General features: G+C 40.6%; 1 protein-coding gene across 1 annotated transcript in view; it reads right to left on the bottom strand.

Annotated features, from left to right (window-relative positions):
• Window positions 1–5,323: 5,323 nt before the first annotated feature.
• The window catches only part of NGLY1 (N-glycanase 1), a 46,531-nt gene continuing 29,666 nt past the window's right edge, over window positions 5,324–22,188 (bottom strand). The window contains exons 5-12 of the mRNA XM_074945640.1: window positions 19,139–19,358; window positions 17,922–18,043; window positions 15,942–16,087; window positions 15,623–15,733; window positions 14,046–14,210; window positions 12,535–12,723; window positions 7,324–7,501; window positions 5,324–6,755 (exon numbers count right to left, since the gene is read on the bottom strand). Of these exons, the coding sequence (XP_074801741.1) occupies window positions 6,580–6,755; window positions 7,324–7,501; window positions 12,535–12,723; window positions 14,046–14,210; window positions 15,623–15,733; window positions 15,942–16,087; window positions 17,922–18,043; window positions 19,139–19,358 (1,307 nt within the window). The 3' untranslated portion in view covers window positions 5,324–6,579. The remainder of the gene's footprint in view (window positions 6,756–7,323; window positions 7,502–12,534; window positions 12,724–14,045; window positions 14,211–15,622; window positions 15,734–15,941; window positions 16,088–17,921; window positions 18,044–19,138; window positions 19,359–22,188) is intronic.

Below are 22,188 nucleotides of genomic sequence, written 5' to 3'. Positions count from 1 at the left end.
TATTGTATTTTGTTGTCTGTAATAAGAAGTCACCACAGTGTGAGAACTAGACCATGCGGTTCAGAGGCTAGGTCATCAGATCAGTTTCTGCTCCTGCTGCTACCACTAACATGCTGTGTGAATTTGCTTAAATCACTTCTACCTGTGACTCAGTTTCCTCATCTGTAAAATAGGGGTGATACTTACCTGCATTTGTAAAGTGCTAGATGAGAGTTGATGGTGTTCCTTTCATTATCTGTCTAGTTAGCATACAATCCCTGCTCCATCATTTTGATTGCAGGACTTAAGTAAAGATATTGTGACTTCGTTTCTGCCACGTCAACAATGACTATTTTTATTCTCTCAACCTCACTCACAGTTTAGATTCTGAGCTTTGACTAGACCCTTCGCTCCTAACCCTATCTTAACATGGGGCTGTACAATTCCAATATGGAAGCTGGTCCACATTAATGATCTATTAATACATTAACTGAACATATGTCAGGAGACAATAACATTGCCACAAATGAGGGCGGGGACAGAGATGGGGGGACTCCTGGTAGCTGACTGTCATCATCACTGGCCTTCAAGGGAATTTGTGTTGGTTTTCATTTCATGTTGTCAGACCTTTCCTGATCGGTGTTTCCAGGTTTCAGCAATGGTACATACAGTCTGAGTGCCTGTTTTCATGTCATTGTACTGAGGAGACAAACATAGTTTCTTTTCAGTGTTCTGTATTTCCTGATGTTCAGAATTTGGAGTATATTTCATTCTGAAGCAATGTGTGAAAAATCTTTTTCTGTTGCCTAATATGTAAAGGCAACAAAACATTATTCAGGATCAGCGGGGGTCATTTCCACTTTAGAGGATCACTTGCTTCTCTGTGTGAGCATTTAAGGACACATCTACATGACAAATTTACATCAGAATAACTACATCCCTCAGGGATGTGAAAAATCCACCCCCGAGTGACGTTGTTATACTGACCTAACCCCTAGTGTAGACAGCGCTATTTCAACAGGAGCGTGTCTCCCATCAACATAACTACCGCCTTTCGTGGAGGTGGATTAACCATGCCAATGGGAGAAGCTCTCCTTCGGGTGTAGCAGCATCTTCGCTGAAGTGCTACAGTGGCACAGCTACACTGGTGCACCGCTGCAGTGCTGTATGTGTAGACAAGCCCTAATATGTGTTAAGATCTGTTCCCTTGATTCCTGTATGCCTGAGTTTTCTCCCTGGTGAAAATTACTCAAAATAGTTAAAACCAAAGCTGACAGTAAAGAGTTACAAAGCAATCTCACTAAACTGGGTGATTGGGGGACAAAATGGCAGATGAAATTCAATGTTAATAAATGCAAATGAATGTATAGTGGAAAAAATAATCCCAGCTATTCATACAAAATGATAGTCTAAATGAGCTGTTAACACTCAACAAAGAGAGTCATTGTGGATAGTCCTCTGAAAAATATGAAGTGGCAGTCAAAAAAGCTAACAGAATGTTAGGAACCATTAGGAAAGGTATACATAGTAAATCAGAAAATATCATAATGCCCCTATTTAAATTCATGGTACATGTACACCTTGAATACCGCATGCAGTTCTGGTCGCCCCATCTCAAAAAAGATACATTAGAATTGGAAAAGGTACAGGGAAGGGCAACAAAAATGATTAGGGGTATAGAACAACTTGGAGGGATTAACAAGATTTAGGCTGTCCATCTTAGAAATGAGACAGCTTAGGGTGGATGTGATAGAAGTCTACAAAATCATGCATGGTATGGAGAAAGTGAATAAGGTAGTGTTATTTACCCCTTCACATAACACAAGAGCCAGGGGTCAGCCAATTAAATTAATAAGCAGCGTGTTTTAAAACAAACAAAAAGAAGTACCTCTTCACACAATGCACAGTCAACCTAAGTATAAGTGGGTTAAAAAATAATTAGATAACCTCATGGAGGATAGGTCCATCAATGGCTATTAGCCAACATGGTCAGGAATGCAACCCTATGCGGGTGTCCCTAAACCTTCAACTGACAGAAGCTGGGTCTGGGTGACAGGAAATGGATCACTGAAAATTGCCCTGTTCTGTTCATTCCCTCTGAAGCATCTGGTACTGGCCACTGTCGGAGACTGGGTAGATGGACCATTGGTCTGACCCAGTGTGGTGATTCTTATCTTCTTATTGCCTGCAATGGGCTCCCTTCACGTAAAGTGCCCCTGGCTTTTAATCAGAGCCCTGCAAAATCTGCAGATATCCGCTTTAAATCTGCGGATATCCACATTGGCGGATGCGGCTATCCGTGGACCATGTTTGCGGATTGTGGATCAGATGCGGATATCCTAGGAACTTACAGCAATGCAAGATATTACTTGTTATTTCTTTGGTGGCCACAAGTGACTGGCAATTCCACAGCCCAACATTGTTAATATTGTATTTTAACACAAAAAAACATATATTATTATGATCGGCTATAAAGAGAGAGGTCATACCAATAAGGCAAATATTATCCAAGAGAGAGGGACTTTCCATTCAGGTTGCTCATGTAAGTCTTTGAGTAGCAATGGCATTTAAAATTGCCATATGTTACAAGTATTAATTTGGCAATTTTTGTGCTTATCAGAAGAACCTGTTTGAAAAGATTACTTTGTTACATTTCTGTGATGCTTTGGAGGCAGTGTGGGTACGCCATGTAGCTACATATTCATTTTTGTACACAATTACACAGAATTCTGTAATAGGTTGAGGTCCTACACATATTATGGTTTGGCCTTGCAGCATTGGAACCTGTATTTTTTTTTCTTTCTGTTCACACCCCAAACTCTTAAAAAGCCACGTAAGTGGTGACTTCCATCTACACATGGCCTAACAATTTCCCCATTTAACTCAACCAAGAACACACACCACAGGCGTCACAAATTGATACCCATACTTTTGAAGCACTTCATAGCATGGAACCTTTTTACCTTACAATATTTTAAGTCCACTCCAGCATAAGGTTTTGTCACGGAATCATTGATGAAAGAAAGCAAGTGCTGTCACAGGGAGAAGCTGGCATTTAAGTAAAAAAAAATAAAATCCTTTTTAATAAAAATTGATCTGCACTGAAATGGAGATCAGAAAAAGAGATCATTTAAAAGAATTTATTTGCTAAAGAGTTCAAACTATTCTGCTTACAAAGGGTGCTTCAGGGACACAAGAGGGAGTTCAATATAATTTTTGTATTTTACTTGTATTTAATCTTTGAGTTTCCCTCATCAAGTCTTTCCTAAAATTAAGTATTTCAACTGATGGCTATTGCTATAATCAAAATGAATGTAGTACCTGAGTTGCAGAAGTATTGTTGATTAACGAGGACTACAATGTTTTAAATCTCCTCACTTCATTCAAACATTTTAATAGTGCACATTAACTGCTGCATTGCTTTGAGTTGATGGCTTTATTGAGCTATCCATAGCCACTGTTTTTAATCTGAGATGGTCTGGCCAACCCAGAGTCCAAAACTGTGTGTGAAAATTGAGTAGGCATTACTTTCATCTTACTAATATTAAATTTGATCCACTATCTGCTTACCCAATTACCAAATATGGGTAGGGTTTTCTTGAATTCCTAATAAACCTCTCTTTTGATACTGAAAAGAGAAGACTGTGTATCAATTTCTGACTTATAATAACAACCCTATCAAGGCAGCAAAGATTCCATAGTAGTAAGAGTTTTATTGTCCAGTATCACTAGATTGTCTTTTCTTGCTTACTGACATCTAGTAGAATAGATAGCCAGGAACATTCTCTGTGCTTGTTTTAGCCTCAAATCTCATAACTAAGATCTGGTAGAAACTGACTAAATGTACATGGTTACAACACTGCAAACAATTTTGTCAATTAATTTTGCACTCGCTGAGTCTTCACATTTATTTTTCTGTAAAAATAAGTAAATCTTTGGGGTTTTTTAAGAGCTCCAAAATTTCAAATTAGGTTGTGAAATCCACATCTCACTATACATTTTATTCTTGAGATTATTCAAAAAATTTTACAGAAGTACCAAGGCAGCCATTTTGGCTAACAATCACAATGATATAAATCTTAAAACTTTTGTGGGGGGAGAAGGCTACTCCTCTTACTAATGCCCCTTGAGAAAAAGCTATGTTAAATATGGACTAAATGCAGGGCTAAGAGGCAATAGGTTCCAAATTCAGAGTTACTAACTCCTGTGATTGCAAGTCTCTTTAAGGTTGTTTAAAAACAATTCATGACATCAGGGAAAGCTGAGGATTTTCTTGTAACTCAACATTAACCCCCAGTGTGTGCCCTTTGTGAGTGACACCGCACTGCTCTTGCTCGCCAGGGGAATGGAGACCTGCAGAGGAGTATGCAGTCTTCTGCGGATTATGTCTGCCTCCATAAATGAAGGAGGTTGTGAGGCTTTGCTCCCTCCAACATACACTTGGTCCTCCAAATCCATTCTGTTATGGGTCTGTTTGATAGGAAACTGTGATTTTTGGTTGCCTGAGCATTATCCTGCAGTAAAGGAATATTTCTGCTTTTTATTAGTTACTGATATAGGGATGCTTCCTCACTTCTATATCACCAGTAATCTTTTGTGTTACAAAACATTGCAAACCCTATTCAATCTTCCTTATAATAAGCCCTGATTCAGTGCCATCAAAGTCAATGGGAGCTTTGCCATTGACTTCAATGGGAGTTGAAGCCCATAATTTACAGAGAAATGGTCTTGTAACATGTCCACAAATTTAATCAATGTATTTCTCCTCTTTATTGTGTATTGCTTTGAGATCCTCATACCTACTAGTTTTCCTTATACCTTTGTAATTCTTGCTGCTCCTGCTGTTCAAGCAGAATGTAGAATATTCTACTATCAGTTTATTCCCTCTTCTTTTGCATATTTTCAATTGATTCTACTTGATAATTAGTTCTTTCAAAGTCTCCTATCTTCTGTACAAACCCTTTTTCTATATGGACTATTTCCTTACCGTTTAGCTCTGTCTTATCTTGTATTCCTCACTATTAGAACTTTTTTTTTCTTTGAAGCTACAGGTTCATCAAGCCATGATGTCACATTGTACTAGGTGAGTGCATGGGAGTATATGTGTGTATATTAATATTGTTCTGATATGTGCAATTCTGTGCATTTCATTTGTGTTGAGTTGTTCAAGTGTTCTCTACATAGGGAGTGCAGAGTATCTCTTCCTAATCCCCTACAAATAATCAGTTTAAATCCTGAAGTCTCTTCTTAGTTTGCATAACTGCATAGGTAATAAGGTAGTCCATCACTTTTTAAAATCCAACAAAGTCCCTCAGATGTTTGTTGATTGTGGGGTGGGGGTGGGGGCGGGGGCGGGGAGGAGGAGACAGTTACACAATCTCTTAATAGTTCATGGAGGCTGTTGAAACCAAGCATGCACTCTCTAGTGGCTCATTATACTGCATCCACAGCACTCCCAGGCCACGACAGGCCCTGGGGCTAGACCAGGACTGAAAATGGAAGTTTGATCTCCTGGATAGTAGTGTCGGTTGTGTTTGGGGCAAAAAGTTAAAAACTGAATTCTATGGTCTGAAAATTTTAATGCATCAAGGGGGAAAAAAAGCACCTCATGTACTTCTAGCACCAAATCTGGTGCATGTGACTCAGACTGACACAAGATAATAGCTTCTTAAAAAGTGATTATGATCTATCAGCTCAGTAAACAACTTAATAAAAAGGGGATAAATATGGATTTATATAGTACAAAAATATGTATAACAAACTAGGCATTTTCCAGCATAAAAATTATTTGTTTTTACTCAATTTTAAATCTCTATTTTACATGATAGATCATAACAGAATTTCTAGGTACATGTTGAACATGACTTTCACATAAATGTATTTACCCAGTATACTAGTATACTCCAAAATATGTTTATTACTTAGACCAATACACGCATATTTCTAGGCCATCTTAAAAACTGCCTTCATATTTATCCAAAGCTCCTGTTCTGGTGTATCATGTAAAATAATACTGTAACTTTTAAAATGCCTAAATAGTATGTAGATTTAACCACAGGAGATGTTATGGGCTAATATTATCCTTTTTACAAGTCTTTTAAAATTGAAAACAACATAACACATGCTGCCTACCAGACCATTAAGTGCAAATTTTAACTCCAAATAACAGCAGGGATTGTGAAACAAACCAGCCCAGAAATTCAAAGTTAAAACTGCTGTATGTTCCTCACTCAGTTTGCTTTCCCATAATTATTTCCCCCTCTCACTATGAAGTAAGTTTAGGATGGAGCATCAATTGTAACTCTGAATACCTTAATTTCCATGTTTGTGTTTTGGATGAAACACGTTTTTACTTTGACATTTCCATATTTGCTATAAGTTTACACAAGAATAAAACCTTCAAAATTCCAATGTTTCTTTATGGTCCATAGTATAAAAATTATTATTTTCATGATGGCCAAATTAAAACGGGCAAATGGGAAATAAAATGCCAGCAGTATGAACCATGGTAATTGACAATCAAGTCCTCACATTGTATCCACAGCATATTTTATACAATAAATCCCTGTTGCCAATAGCATTTCTCCTCTGTTTAAGTTCTCAGAGACCAATGAGTTTTATAATTATCTCCAAACAATTTTCTCCAGAGTTACTTAAGCTCTCTCTAAACAGCTGGGTGTGCTGCCATGCAATATCACCATCCCCTCCACTTAGTTCAGCTTCCAAAATAACTTCTGTTGCATCAGAGAAATCTGAATAGGAGCGAAGAATTTTATCTGTTGGGGGAGAAAAAAAACCCCAAACAATTAAAGTTCTGCCACAGATAATTTATATTGCTAGAATACATGTTCAAGAGGCAATTTATAATGAACATTAAAGTGTCTGACTTGCAGATAATCAAATATATCTTCTAATTCAAATGGTGGAAAAAGTCCACTGCAAATTATTATTTATTATTTGTATTGTGGTAGTCTCCAGAGGCTCCAGTCACGACTGGGTGCCCCATTCTGCTACATGATGTATGAATATAAAGACAATCCCTGCTTTGAAGAGCCCATATATATCCTGTATCCACATCAGGTTTTGCTAGATCCTAATTTTATTTTCCCCAAATATGGAAAAATGTGGCAGGTGAGAGCTGTATATTGATTGTTCTCACATATTTCCTTATCCTTGGCAAAAAGCTTGAGTGGGAAAAGGTTAAAATGCAACTGCATTTTAACTTTCTTTATTGCTTACGTTGTTTCTCTAACCTCCACTTCCCAGCATACTAGTGCATTGCATTTGCATTAGCACGTATACCTCATGATTTAAAAAATAAAATCAATCAGATTTCACACTTACCTCCAGTCAGATCAACTTGTGCTATGTTGGAGCGCAATCTCCACCTTATTCTTCCACTGTGAAATGTCTGACTGTTCGTTCTAATGGAAATGTTGTCTATTTTTAGACCAACTGACCCACACTCAAACTTCCAGCAGATGTAAGAAGAGGATGACCCTTCTTTTCGGGCTAAATAAACCTAAATGGAAAAACATCATGGTTAAGGTATTGAAAGATGGATGCTGAGCCCAGATCAAATGAAATGTCTTTATAAGGGCACTAAACCTTCGCGTAAAAAAACTTAGTCTTTATTAAGTCATTGAAAAATAAGTTTGTACACAATAAAACTTTGCACAGAATCTCCTTCTAATACCTTATTCCTGTTTTTACAGTGATATTGGGTAGCTGTACATTTTCAGTGGAGTTTACTTCATTGAAATAGTAGGGGAAGATCTTTAATGTGCTGCGTGGTATTTTAGCGACATAGACACATACTGTTTTAAGTATGTAGGCTTCTGCTTTTAAGTAACTACAATGGGCCAGATTTTCCATCCTGTTTTGGCTCCTTTGCCCTTCTATGGTAGCACAAATGGGATGGGAAAGCTTGTGTAACAAATAAAGAGATGTGTGGGACTCCTCAACTGGTGCAGCTGGCTTTGTGCCACCCTTTCTAGGCCTTGGCATGCCAGCAGTCAGAGAGGGGATGACTAGAGTCCACTACACTCCAGCAACCCCAATCACTGTAATGATCTTTTGGGGCCATCAGCAGCTTAGAGTACACCTGAAGTTTTCTGCCTATATTACATAGCCTCCTTATTTGTGCCTACCTGTTTATACTGCTACCCTTTACTGAAGGAATGGCAAGCAGTCTGAATCTAGAAGGATAAAATCCAGTTTACATTCTCACCCGAGTGCAATTTTTTTGGAAGATGGTTAGTGTAGACTGTAAGAAAGAACCTGAGGATACAAGGTTTTAAAAATCTGATGATTTTAGATGAGCAGGTTCTTATGTTGCTCCTTACATTGTGCTTATTAGCACCATGTGCTGCAGATGGTTCTGGGGGAATTTGGCCTATTAAATTCTAGTTTTCTTCAGCTAGTTGGGTCTAATTCTATGAAGTTTTACCTCAGGGACATGTTTGTTTACAGCACTGCAGTATAAAAATAAGGTGGTGACTACTGCTAATCAGGATACTAGCTAGAGGATCAGCAAATCCACTTTACCTGCATCAGTTTGCCTTTCTTATCTTTCTGCTTTGCACTGCAGTTCTTCTCTACAGCTTGTGGACTGAGATCCATAGTTAGCTTTAGGGTAAAAAACAGTTACCTGCCTTTTGTAACTGTTGTTCTTTGAGATGTGTTTCACATTTCCATTCCGATGTAGGTGTGCGAGTGCACCGAGCACAGCTGTCAGAGATTTTTCCCCTAGTGGTATCCGTCGGCTTGGCGCTGGTGCCCCGTGGTACAGCGCACTCATAGAGCCGGTATAAGGGGCCCCCACCAAGCCTGGGGAGGTCTATCTTTGACTTTGTTCATCACTTCCCACATGTTGTAATCGTAACGACCCAGCAATACCTGCTGGTTCACTATCCCCAACTGGAGTCCCCCCATCAAATAGACCTTCCTACCCAGAAGGTCCATTTTCCTGGGCTCCTTTGGATTGGGGGTAAATCTTATCTGACCTTGGTGGTCCTTTTTGTTAGCAGCCGCCACAATGAGGGACCCAAGAGGGGGATGAGAGAACAAGAACTCACAGCCTTTTGCGGGCACAAAGTATTTTCCTTCTGTTCTCTTTGCTGTGGGTGGAATGGAAGCAGGAGTCTGCCAAGTGGCCTTAATAGGTCCCAAAATGGATTTGTGTAAGAGCAGGGCCACCTTCGTAGGGGCTGTGGCCGACAGAATGTCTAGGAACCCATCTGATGGTTCCTTAATGACCTCTGCCTGCCAGGGTTAGAGGCCACCCACTTTAACAAGTCTTGGTGGGCCCTTACATCGTCCTGTGGGGGGGAGAGCCCCTTGAGCATGAGCTCGTCCTCTTGAGATGATGAGGAAGAGATGTGCACTGCCATAGTGTCTACTGCAGCCTGTTCCCGAGGCACAAGAACTTGGGTACTGGTACTGGTTCCAGTACTGGCATCAGTACCAGGGAGTATCCCTGCTTGGGCGCCGGTGCTGGGACCTACTCCGGCATCAGGACCGGTACAGGGGGTTGGCTCCAGAGTTTACCTGTGCGCCCCTGGTGCCACAACAGTCTCAGAGTGCACTAAGTAGGAGCACCGTGAGCTGGTCCCTTGGCCTGGGGGAAGACCCCACAGGTTCCAAAAGCCCTATTGTAGGAATGCCAGACGCCATGGGCCCAGCGCCTTGGGTCATCCATGCTCCCGGCACTCCCAATGATAGCATTGTCTGTGGAGACTGACACAGAGTCTCCTTTCAGTGCCAGTGTCTTGAATAGTTGGATCCCGAGTCTGAACTTGATGAAGATGACGATGTGTAGGTGGAGGACTGTGGTGACCATGGCGGGGCCGATCCCCCCGGTGCTGGAGATCGGTGCTGTGGAGACATCTCTGATGAAGCAATGAAGGGGGTTTCCCCCTGGAGGTTGGTCTTGAAACTGGCTTAAAGGTAGTTGATGCCGCTGTGCCACAGAGTGGTGCCACTGGTGCCGCGTCCTATCTCCCATCTGGGCTCGGTATCGACAAAGTCATCAGCTCATTAGCAGCTGCATAGGCTTCTGAGGTTGAAGGCACTGCAAACTGGTCTGCCCAGTGCCAACCACCTGGTTGGTTGAGCACTACTGGGGTCTGTGGTGCCGGTGCTTCTGCCAGTGGTTGCCGCAGTGCTGGGGAGGGAGAGCAGCCCAGCACGGATCTCACTCTATCCCGATCTGCTCACTTGTCTCCCTTCAGTGCCAGCAAGCAAGTCTTCTCCGGTGGCCTCAATGTTTCTTCTTCCGTACCAGTGAGGAGGACCAGTGCCGAGAGCTCTTAGCCATCAGCGGAGCACTTTGTACTGACGCCGAAATATTCGATGCCAAGTCTGATCTCTGCTCTGTCTCAGCGCCGCCTCCATAAGTAGGACTTTCAACCTTGCTGCTCTGTCTTTCTGTGTGTGTGCTTAAATTCCTAGAAGATGTTACAGCGCTCTTTCCTGTGACCCACTCCCAAACACTTGAGACAACTCAAGTGAGGGTAACTAGTAGGCACAGGCTTGCCACACGAAGAGCACTATTTAAACCCTGGTGCCCGAGGCATGCCCCAGTACCGGGGGGTCAGAGCACCTCTCCGGGTACGGAGAGGAGTCCCAGTCCTATACTATGACTACTTAAATGTACTGAAACTACTAAACTATCAAAATCTAACTATTTACAATGAAAAATAGTGGAAACCACTAAAACACTTAGCTCAAGATAAAGAGGGGAAGTTCCAACAGCTGAACAGGCAGTCAGAAGGGACCGAGGAGCGCGGGCTCAGCGGGGGCCCCTTATACCGGCACTATGCGTGTGTGACGCCAGCATCAAGCCGACAAATACCACTAGGGGAAAAATCTCTGACAGTTGTGATCAGTGTGCTTGCACACTTAAATCAGAGTGAACATGTGCAAAACATCTCAAAGAAGAACTTTACCTTTTGGGTCGCCTTTGTTGGTTTCCTCTCCCTTCATTCCAAATTAAAGGATGAACTTTTTTTTTTTTTTTTTTTTTTTAATGAAGGCTTCTCTTTTTCCACTGCATGCATCCGATGCAGTGAGCTGTAGCTCACGAAAGCTTGTGCTCAAATACATTGGTTAGTCTCTAACGTGCCACAAGTCCTCCTTTTCTTTCTGGACAGCTCTTTAGCTGGACTCCAACTTCTTAAGTGGTACATCTGCTTAAGTTAAAAGACTGAACATTCCACAAGGTGGCGTTCTATAGAAGTGCCATGTCACAGCTACAAGCCTGATGGGTATCTGCTGTCAGTTTTCCTACCCACCCCCAAATTCTTCCAACTTCATGGAAGAGCTGCTTACTGCTGGTAAACTCTTCTTGCTCAGTCACACATCAGTGCTCCCTGCTCCACTTGTTACATATACCCAGAGTAGAGAGCTGAGCAAAAGAGCAGATATATGTATTTGAACAGAGCACTCCCCTGATTAGTGGCTAGTTTTTTTTTACCTGGACCATATGTTTCTTGCAAAAATGGGAAGTCTGATCATATGAGTACCTGAAGGTGTGAGGTACAACCACAGTGTTAGCAGACGTGGGAAGGCTGGGGAGTGCCCAGTCTGATCTCTTACCCTTCCCTGTTCTTCTTTCCTCCATTATCCCACTCTGTTGCATCTTCTTTTACCCTTCATCTTACCCTCTAGCTGTTTCCCTCCTTTCCTCTTTGTGCACTTCCCCATCCTGTTCTTCCATGGTGCTCTGACAGGCTGTTGTATACTGGGCCAGCACAGCAAATTTCAGAGTGAAATTAACTTCTCTGGTAAGCTTAATTTTCCATTGTGGAGAGGAGGCAAAGCCTGGCCTAAGTTGGTGGTATGACTGGACAGAGGGAGCTGTCAGGCTAACAAGATGTTAGGGAGAGCAAAACAATAGTCACTAATATAGAATGCTCAGCTCCATACTTGGTGGCTGTTTGCTAGTAAATGTCTCCTTCCCCAGTTTAGCCTTAACTTCCTCTTCCTCTTTAGATTTGGAGTGCATGATCCTTCCGTTGCTCAGTGTGTCAGCAGATGGGAAGGGTTTAGGCAGGGTCTTCAATAATCTGAGTAACTGACAGCTTTTTCCCTTCTTGCAGATGGAGTGTAATGTTTAGCATAAGGAATTTCTTCCTTTTTGTCTGTGTGATGAAGAGATATGATATACTACAAAGCTATTTCACCACGGCTGAAAAAACAATTTAGACTCTTTGGAAAGAAGTATTCCTTATTAATACATGTAGTATTGTGTGTGTCCATGTGAACACAGGGAGAAGGTAGGTCTTAAACTTTAGTGCTCCAGCAGGGTTCTTGTTATCTGCAGAGAAGTCAGTCATCCCATTCTGAAAGGCAAGCTGACTTTATTTCCAATTTCTCATATCAGTTAACAATCTTATCTGAAGCAGGACAGTAAAATTTGGCAACTCCAACTGAATCCTTAAGCATTAAGAGAAATGTGATGCAAAATATGCTTAGTAATTTTAGACTTTAATAGCTAGAGGATATTAATAATCTAGAAAATTCTACAGAAATTTATTTAATTGCAGTCCTTACCATTTTCCAATCCGTTTCAACCTTTCTCCATAGAGACTCAGTCTTCCACACACCTTCCTCCCAGCCAGTGATTTTTTCATTATTATTGGAAAGTCGTGTATAGCTGTCTTCCACTATATTGTAACTGAGGTGGAAGAGTTTAGAGGTCTTCTCTTTCCCAGATGGAATAAAAATGACTTCTTTTCTCCTCTGAACAAAACCAAAAACTATACATTGGTGTTTTGCGATGTATTTGAAGGGATCATGCTAATTTTATTTTTTCTTTTTTGTTTAGCATAAACATCTGGCAAATATATATATTTGATAAAGTAGATCACCAGGCCCTTAGCTATTCTATAAGCAGTACACCAAAGAGGTCCACAGTTCTTTATGAAAAACTGTATAGTAGCCAATTAAAAAATACTAGAATGTTTTTTTCCATTGAAAAATGTTTGCCCCAACTTAGAAATTTTACATTACTTTGCTAGAATAAATATAAATCTTTCACAGAGAAAGGGGAAGTAATGTATTCTAAAATAACTGAAACCATGAGTCTGTCTACAGTAAATAGTAGTTTACAAAAGATTTTTCATGCTCATGTATGACATGGGGCTGCAGGAATTAGGTGTGTTAAACAGATTTAACACACTGAGAAAAAAGCAAATTATTAAGCTATATTAAGAGAGCAAGCATAGCTCAATGACTAATGGTGAAAGCTGCAGCTAACTATAGCAATTTACAGAACAATGTCTTTCTAAATCTGATAGGGAAATAAAAATAAAGATCGGCTTTCAAAATTAAGAGTAAGTGTGAATTTGATAAAGATAATCGGAAAACAAGGGAAAATGGAGTATATGCACTTAAAAATTGATTTCTAATCATCCTTCATATCACGAGATTCAGTAAGACAGAAATAAAGTCCCCTAAAATATGTATAGTTGAAATAAACTCTAGTATCTCAAATCTGAACATTGCTATGAAATCCATTAGTTCCATTTAACTAGCTCTAATTCAGTATTTAGATTGTCATCCTCTTTACATCAAATGACAAGATCACTAGAAAAGGATGTGCAAAATGTCAGGAATAATTGATACCTTTGTGTACTGGCCTATCTAGAGTGGTTGTTTTTAGGAAATTGTTTCTCCGCATAAGGAATTAAGAACATTAAAAACTCCATTTAGCCAAGAACCTTGAGGTGAGGGGGGATTATGTAAACATTAATTAATCTTACTTTGTGGGAGTTGCAGTTACACATTCACAGTGGGCCTTGATTTACATTTTATTCACAAAAAAAAGTTGGTAGAAAATTGCTCTCCAGCTTAATTAGATTCCCCAGAATTCTTGAGGAAATTGTCAACAACTTAATGTGTTGATTTCCCAAACACCTTAATTTCAGTTTTCTTAAATTTCCTGCTTTTGTTATGTTGTAGCTTTAATCAAAAGAATGTCAGTCATTAGCCTATAATTAAGAGACAAACAATTTAGACACCCCCCCCCCCCCCAAATGATCACCACTTGACAAATTAAATACCTCTGAACCAATTTCACCTCTGGCTACTCTCCAAGCCTTTGAACCAGATATCCTTCCACCAAGTTCACCAGGTTTAGGAGTTTTGGGAGAAATGAACTCAACAAGCTCCACAATTATCCTCTCCAGGAGCTCTCTCTTTCTGCTTTCTGACAAGGATTGTTGTCTCTGTAATAATAATTTAAAAAGTGCAAAAAACCTCAAAGAAAAAATAATCTTTCAGATTAGTTCCAACTGTATCTCAGCCCTGGAATGACACCATAAGGAAATAAACATGAAAGAATCTAGATTTAAACTGATTGTTAAAATATTAAACTGGGATCACGTGCATTAATATGCCTCAATCCTAATTGTATAGTTATTGCATGGCACTGTGCGTGACTTTAAAAAATGTTTGAGTGCCTTAACTGCATATGTCCATACCTTAATCTGTTTGGGTTTCTTTTAAGGTAAACTCTAACTGAATTTCATGGTATTATAATGCATGTTTTTTGCATCATTAAAACATCCTTGTAATGTATTGTATTCTAAATTACTGATATGTAGTGTCAATCTTAATGTATTTTTTTTGTCTGGGAATAGAAAAAAGGCATGATTATTGGGTCAAGCCTTTCTTCTACACCGTGGACTGTTCCAGTTACCAGCAGTCTTGGTTTGGTGAATAAGTCTAAGCATAAAAATCACATAAAGGCTGAAAGAGTAGATTCACAATGATGCATGCCATTACAAATGCAGTATGAGTTGCATATTTTTAAGAAGCAATAGAATTGAGTAAAATCATGCCTTTACACTTCAAGATAAATCAAGTGAGCCTAAAGAAGTCTGGTATGTAGAAAAAGAATTATTATATAACCTACTTTTACCATATGATTAAAAAGGGTGGGTTTTCTTCAGAAAATGTCTTTAAAATGCTTTTGACTGAGAGTCCATTTTTGTCTCAATGATTTCCATATCAAATATGCTAAGCTGACATTTAACACTTCTTATTTCTTCACGGACAGTCCTGCAAGCAGCCTGAGAGTTGAGTCAGGCTGAGTTCTTCTCTCACAGCCAGTAAAAAAACTTCTGCAAAATGAATTAGGCCCTCTCTTACAGCTATACAACCTTATGGTATTAAAATTATGGTCTCATTGAAGTTGTGCAAGTCAACTGTTTGCACAGGTATAATTGATTGAAATTTGACTTATCTGTTGATACACAAGAGAGAACAGAATCCAGCTCACTTTCTCTGCAGAGCCAACAGGAGTAAAAGGTAATAATTTCCTTTTCCCTAATCAAAGTAAGGAAATATGACTGACTATGCAGAGAACCGACTGGTATAACTAGGTGACACTTTTACACAGTTACTTCACAGAGGAGAACTGCACTTTAAGAATTCTCAGCTGACAAAAATGCTATGCTGTGATTGGTCCTGAAGTGGTCTTATGTAAAATCACAAAGAATGTATAAATAGCAATATTTAATTTTTTTGTAGTACACAGAGACCTTTATCAGGACTGGGCTCCATTGTCCAAGGAATTTACATAGTCTGTTTCCAATACATGTCATTTTAACAAATCAGTTGAGGTAAAGCTACGTACCAGTTTATTAAGCCTCTCTATGGTTTCACGCAATGCTGCTTCTTTGACTTGTGTCCTTCTAGAAAGTAATTCTTCGTGTTTACAGGAATATCTCCAGGTGACATCAACAACCTCAAGTATAAGTTGCAGAAGTTAAAAAAATACATATATATTCTGCCTCTTAAATATGTGTATTTTCAATAGACAATGTGATCAAGAGATTGTCTTCCCTTACAATAATCTATTGCAGATCCCATTAAAATGGTATACTTTGCACAGCTTCTTTCTCAAGGCAAATTTGTATTTTTATTTCATAGCATATTATTATCCCTACCCCTACCTCATCCTTGGAGAATGCAATTACATAGGAGAGCTTCTTTCCCCAGCCAATCTCATAGAGAAGAGGTTTATCACAGACAGTTTCACAAGGGTCACAATGAAGCCATCTCTGCTGGGATGAAGAATATACCTCAGTCCACACATGATCTGCATGAGAGACAGGCCGAGGAAAACACTGAATGTTTTTTAGATGGGTTTTCTGTTCTTACAGTTTGAGATATTTAAACTCTTCCAAATCAATTAAATGGGGAGCATAACATTACTCCTGAGGGCATTCTGAGCCAAAACATTAAATTCTGTGCCAAAAAAATTTAAAATTCTGTGCACAATATTTTAAAATTCTGCAAGTTTTATTTGTCAATAAATAAATGCAGAGGCTCCAGCATGGCAGTGGGGAGTACAGGCCACTGGCTGCACAAAGGTGGGAGATCACCCTGCAGCCTCCCCACCCCCTACCCTGGAGACATGGACTCAGTGGTGACCCTGACACAGCACAAGGCCTGGGCCTGCCCCGGAAACACCCTGGGGCCCTGCCCCTCTGCGTGAGGCACACCAGGTTCTTTTGCGTGCCGAGACGTGGGTGGGATCAACCAGGCAGGATCCAAGTGTGGAGGGGCTCAGTGTGGGGGGATCCAGGTGTGGGATGAAAGGATTCTGTGTGGGATAATCTGGGTGCAGGCAGCTCAGTGGGGGATCTAGGTGTGGGGGGATCTGGATACACAGAGTCTCATGGGGGGGTTCCAGGTGCAGGGGCAATGGGACTCAGCAGGAGCTTCTGGGTGAAAGTGGTTGGGGCTAGTAGAGGGGTCTGGGTGTGGGGATCTCATCAGGAGGTCTGGGTACTGGGGAAGTGGGGCTTGGTGGGGCAGGGGTCAGGGTGCAGTTAATTGGGGGTCAGTGGCATGGGGGTGTGGATGTGTGGGGTGGGGGTGGGGGTGGGGCTCTTCAGGGTGCAGGTTTGAGTGCAGGGAGCTCAGTCGGGAGTGATCTGGGTGCAGGGGTGGGGGTTCAGAGGCAGGGGGTCTGGGTGCAGGAGGGCTCCAGATGCAGGGGTTGAGGGTCCATGAGGTGAGGTTTGGATATGGAGGGCTAGGGGGATTCTGGGTGTGTGGTGTGAGGCATGGTGGGGGTGTCTGGGTGTGAGAGGTTTGGATGCATGGGGGTTGGGTGGATTGGGGAGCAGCTCCCTGTACAATGACCCCTCCCCTGCAGCTGAGCGATGGGGGCAGGAAGCAGGGAAGGATGCTGAGCTTCATGCAACTGGGGGAGAATTCTGAGGGTGAGTCTGACACAGCCCCAGCCACTTTTTCCAGGGGAAGAGGAAATCCCATCCTCTCCTGCCTCTAGCCCAGCTGGGACTAGCAGCTGATCCCGGCTCAGGGTAGGAGCCACTGGCTGGGGTGTCCCCAACCCTGTGGTGATTTACCTCTCCACTGGCTGCTCTGGACGCCTGAAACAATGTACCTGTGCAGCTAGGGAGTGGTGCGTGACTGCTCTTGTAGCTTCCCTTTGCTTCCCTGTCAGAATGTCATTTTTCTGCAGGGAAGCAAAGAAATCTGCGGGGGACATGAATTCTGCACACACACAGTGGCACAGAATTCCCCCAGGAGTAATAACATGGAACTGCGTAGAGGGAAGAATGCATTTTCTGTTTATATGCCTTCAGACACATCTCCTTTTAAATGTGAAAGCACAAACAATGAATTCTGCTTATTTTCATTGAAAGTAGGAGAACCTGAATGTAATATGTAATGTAAGATATAAAGATTTCATCATGTTGAAAACAGCAGCCTTACCTCATTTGTAGAATATTTCATATAAGCAGACAAAATGGAAATTTAACCTAGATTTTGTTCATAAGATACTGTGAAACTTCAGCGGTTACCAGTTAGCTAACATAAACACACAGATCCAATGATTTTGTAAGTCCCATTTTTATGCATGCTTATACTAAGTTTAAGGTGTTCTAGAGCACTGATACCTGTTGAATCCCAGACATATCTAGCTTCAAATCCTATAGCTCTGCAGCACAGTGTAAAACAGTTAGCCCACTCTCCACAACGCCCACGTCTTGTTTCCAGAAGTTTCTCAGGATTATTATACCTAAAAAAATTAAACATTATTCATTGTAAATTATGTGCTTTGTACCAGTTAATGGACTTTAACAGGAATATATATTTTCCCCTTCCAAATCTTTGAACCATTATACAGTAGAACCTCAGAGTTATGTACACGAGAGTTATGAAATGACTGGTCAACCACACACCTCATTTGGAACTGGAAGTATGCAATCAGGCAGCAGCAGAGACAAAAAGAAAAATACAGTACAATACTGTATTGAACGTAAACTACTAGAAATAAAGAAAAGTTTTAAATTTTTTTGGACAAGGTAAGGAAACTGTTTCTGTGTTTGTTTCATTTAAATTAAGATGGTTAAAAGCAGCATTCTTCTTCTGCGTAGTAAAGTTTCAAAGTCGTACTAAGTCAATGTTCAGTTGTAAACTTTTGAAAGAACAACCATAACATTTTGCTCAGAGTTCATAATTCTGAGGTTCTACTGTAGTCCTCCCATCTGTTCTCAGTGCCATTGACTTCACACTAGTTGCTGAAGATGATTGTTGCACTGGACAAAATTAACATTTGGATGACCATCTCCTTGCTTCTAAGAGAGCTAAAATTCTTATTTTAAAAAACTTGTTCTTATTTTAAAAAACTCAACTTAAGTAGGATTTGTGTACCCTAACCTCATTGACAGATGTCAGCACAATTCTGAAATTAGTACATATCTGCTGCTACAGTCAGCAGAAGTATGCCCTCTTTTGTGGGCTCCCCAAGAAAGTGCAATGGTTTATTTGTTTCTTTTTAAAAGCCACTTTGATAATGGCATATATATTAATTAAAATAATTATATACAGAAAATGTACTTGGTAAGATCAGTCAAAGATACTCAGTATAAAAACAGGGCCCTCTTTTTAAATGCAATAATTTTTTTTAAATTAAGCATTCTAGGCTGATTGGTGATAAAATATAAATATCGGCGCCCACAACAATCCCATGGTACTCTTTAAAATGATCTATGTATGTATTACAGTAGGGTTTTCAATCTATGTAAAACAAAATACAAGCAACGGTCTCCCAGTAATTCACAGAATACACAAATACAAAGTAGCATTTTAGAAAATCCAAGGTTATGCTTACCTTGGAAATCTATTGCTGAACTGGCACTGGTTACAGTGATGATTTTCAACTCTGTTTGCATTCCATCTCAGATCTTCATCATTAGGTGATAAGAGACCTTTAGGCTCTGTCTGACCACCACATTTGCTGCAAGCAAGGTTATTCACCCACTGAAAAAATTCACCCTTAAACCACTGCAAGAGCTCCAACAACAAAAAATCATCTTCATTCACATGGGTTCCTATAATATTAAAACATAGTAATTCAAACAAGATTAACCAAGTTCAGATTCATTTGACCTTTCCAATATCTACATAATTACTATATCTGGACCTTTATCATAACTAGAGTTGAAGTATCAACCAAGACATTATTATATAGATGCTATTTTTTAAAAAATAAGATTTTAAAGACTGAATAATGGTAAATCATATTTTAAAAAAAGACAAACAGCCAAAAAGAAATTTAGAATAAGGAATTGAACAGAAAAGGATTGAACACAGAGAAATTTAGCATAGAACATAATAACTCTTATATTTTTCCAGAGGTATGGAATAGCTTCTAATCAACAAATAACAATTGTTTTGACTCCAAAATCCCAAAGGTTTTTTTTACCAGAAGCTAGTGGCAGTATAGCCAAATATCTCTAGTACGAACAGACTTTTATAAATTGTACAGAACAGTGCATATTTTCCAATAATTAAGGTTTGTGAACTACGTTTTGATTTCATTCATAATTATTAAGCAAATGTGTCCTTTCAGTTCAACTTCTCCAAACTAGACATTTGCTGTCTGGCCCCATATCTTTCTATTGTCCAGCCAGTTCCCCTATGCTTGAATAACAGACTCTTCTGTCCTGTTCTTCTGTCCATTTGCAGCAGGTTGTAGAGCCTTCTCTCCTACAGTTATGAGACGGAGTAAATAACACTTCTTTATTTACTTACCATCTGGAACAGCCTCATTGCACCTAACTGACTGATTTTTAAAATCCAATTGTGAGACCCATCTCTTCTTTGTTCTGATTCCTTACCACCTTTAACTTAAAAATATTTTGAATACTATACCCTGAGTCTTCCTCTCTCCCCCATTCATAAATGTTCTCCATAAATCTGACATTTGCTCCTTCATAATCTAGATCACATCACAGTCACAGACGTTAATGCCTATACGATATTTTATTTGTTTGCTTGTAGTTTGCATTTACAAATTGGACTAGCTGTAATATGATATTTTTATAACAACATGCTATACAAAACCAAAGTTGCACTATATTTTCAACATTCTGAAAAAAAGATGTGATGTGCAGAGATAATCCAGGGTGATGAACTAGAGTGACTCGTATTAAATGAGGATCTTTTAATACAGCTCCCGGGAAGCAGACAGCATGACCCTGCTCCAGCTCCTACATAGTATGCGGAGGCACGGCCAGGCGCCTCTGCACGCTGCCCCATCTGCAGGCGCTGCCCTGGCTGCGGTTCCCGGACAATGGGAGCTGTGGGAGCAGCCCCTGTGGACAGGGCAGCACGTAGAGATGCCTGGCTGCCCCCTCCACATAGGAGCTGGAGGGCGGACATGCTTCCAAGAGCTGCTTGAGGTAAGCGGTGCCTGGAGCCTGCACCCGAGGCCCCCCTGCACCCCAATCTCCTGCCCTGATCCCCCTCCCTCCCTCTGAACCCCTCGGTCCCAGCCTGGAGCACCCTCCTGCACCTGAAACACCTCATCCCCAGCCCCACCGCAGAGCCCGCACCCCCAGTCAGAGCCCTCACACCCCATCCCATACCCTAACCCCCTGCCCCAGCTCTGATCCGTCTCCCGCCCTCTGAACCTCTCAGTCTCAGCCTGGAGCACCCTCCTGCAGCCCAAACAGAACAAAGGGCAATGGTCTCAAGTTGCAGTGGGGGAGGTCTAGGCTGGATATTAGGAAACACTATTTCACTAGGAGGATGGTGAAGCACTGGAATGGGTTACCTATGAAGGTGACAGAATCTCCAACCTTAGAGGTTTCTAAGGCCTGGCTTGACAAAGCCCTGGCTGGGATGATTTAGTTGGGATTGGTCCTGCTTTGAACAGGGGGTTGGACTAGATGACCTCCTGAGGTCTCTTCCAATCCTAATCTTCTGTGATTCTATGAATCATTAAGAAAGGGATAGATAATAAGACAGAAAATATCATATTGCTTCTATATGAATCCATGGTACATCCACATCTTGAATACTGCATGCTGATGTGGTTGCCCCATCTCAAAAAGATGTATTGGAATTGGAAAAGGTTCAGTAAAGAGAAACAAAAATGACTAGTGGTATGGACCAGCTTCCATATGAGGAGAGATAAATAAGATTGGGACTTTTCAGCTTGGAAAAGAGATGACTAAGGGGGGATATGATAGAAGTCTATAAAATCATGACTGGTGTGGAGAAAGTAAATAAGGAAGTGTTATTTACTCCTTCTCATAACACAAGAACTAGAGGTCATCAAATGAAATTAATATGCAGCAGACTTAAAACAAATAAAAGGAAGTATTTCTTCACACAATGCACAGCCAACCTGTGGAACTTCTTGCCAGAGGATGTTGTGAAGGCCAAGACTATAACAGGGTTCAAAAAAGAACTAGATAAATTCATGGAGGATAGGTCCGTCAGTGGCTATTAGCCAGGATGTCAGGAATGGTGTCCCTAGCCTCTGTTTGCCAGAAGCTGGGAATGGGCAACAGGGGATGGATCACTTGATGATTACCTGTTCTGTTCATCCCCTCTGGGGCACCTGGCACTGGCCACTGTCAGAAGACAGGATACTGGACCTTTTTAGCATTATACAAATTTAAAATGTTCCATAAATGATTCAACAGAAATAGCATCTATTGCTTATATACTGGATATGCTTTGTGTCTATTTTACTGCTACCTTTTCTCTGAACTGTCTGCCAGAAACTAAATGAGGTAATTTCAATCAAAGGACAGTTTTTCTTTCTGTTGGTTAGTGGTGAATACAATGATGCCCCTCTATGGAAAGAAAATTGCTACTATTACATAAATATTCTTCTCTGGGTTCATAAAGTACATCCTGCATGAAAGG

The sequence above is a fragment of the Natator depressus genome, chromosome 2 (assembly GCF_965152275.1).
Source record: "Natator depressus isolate rNatDep1 chromosome 2, rNatDep2.hap1, whole genome shotgun sequence".
Lineage (NCBI taxonomy): Eukaryota > Metazoa > Chordata > Testudines > Cheloniidae > Natator > Natator depressus.
This window is presented reverse-complemented; position numbering and strand designations above follow the sequence as displayed.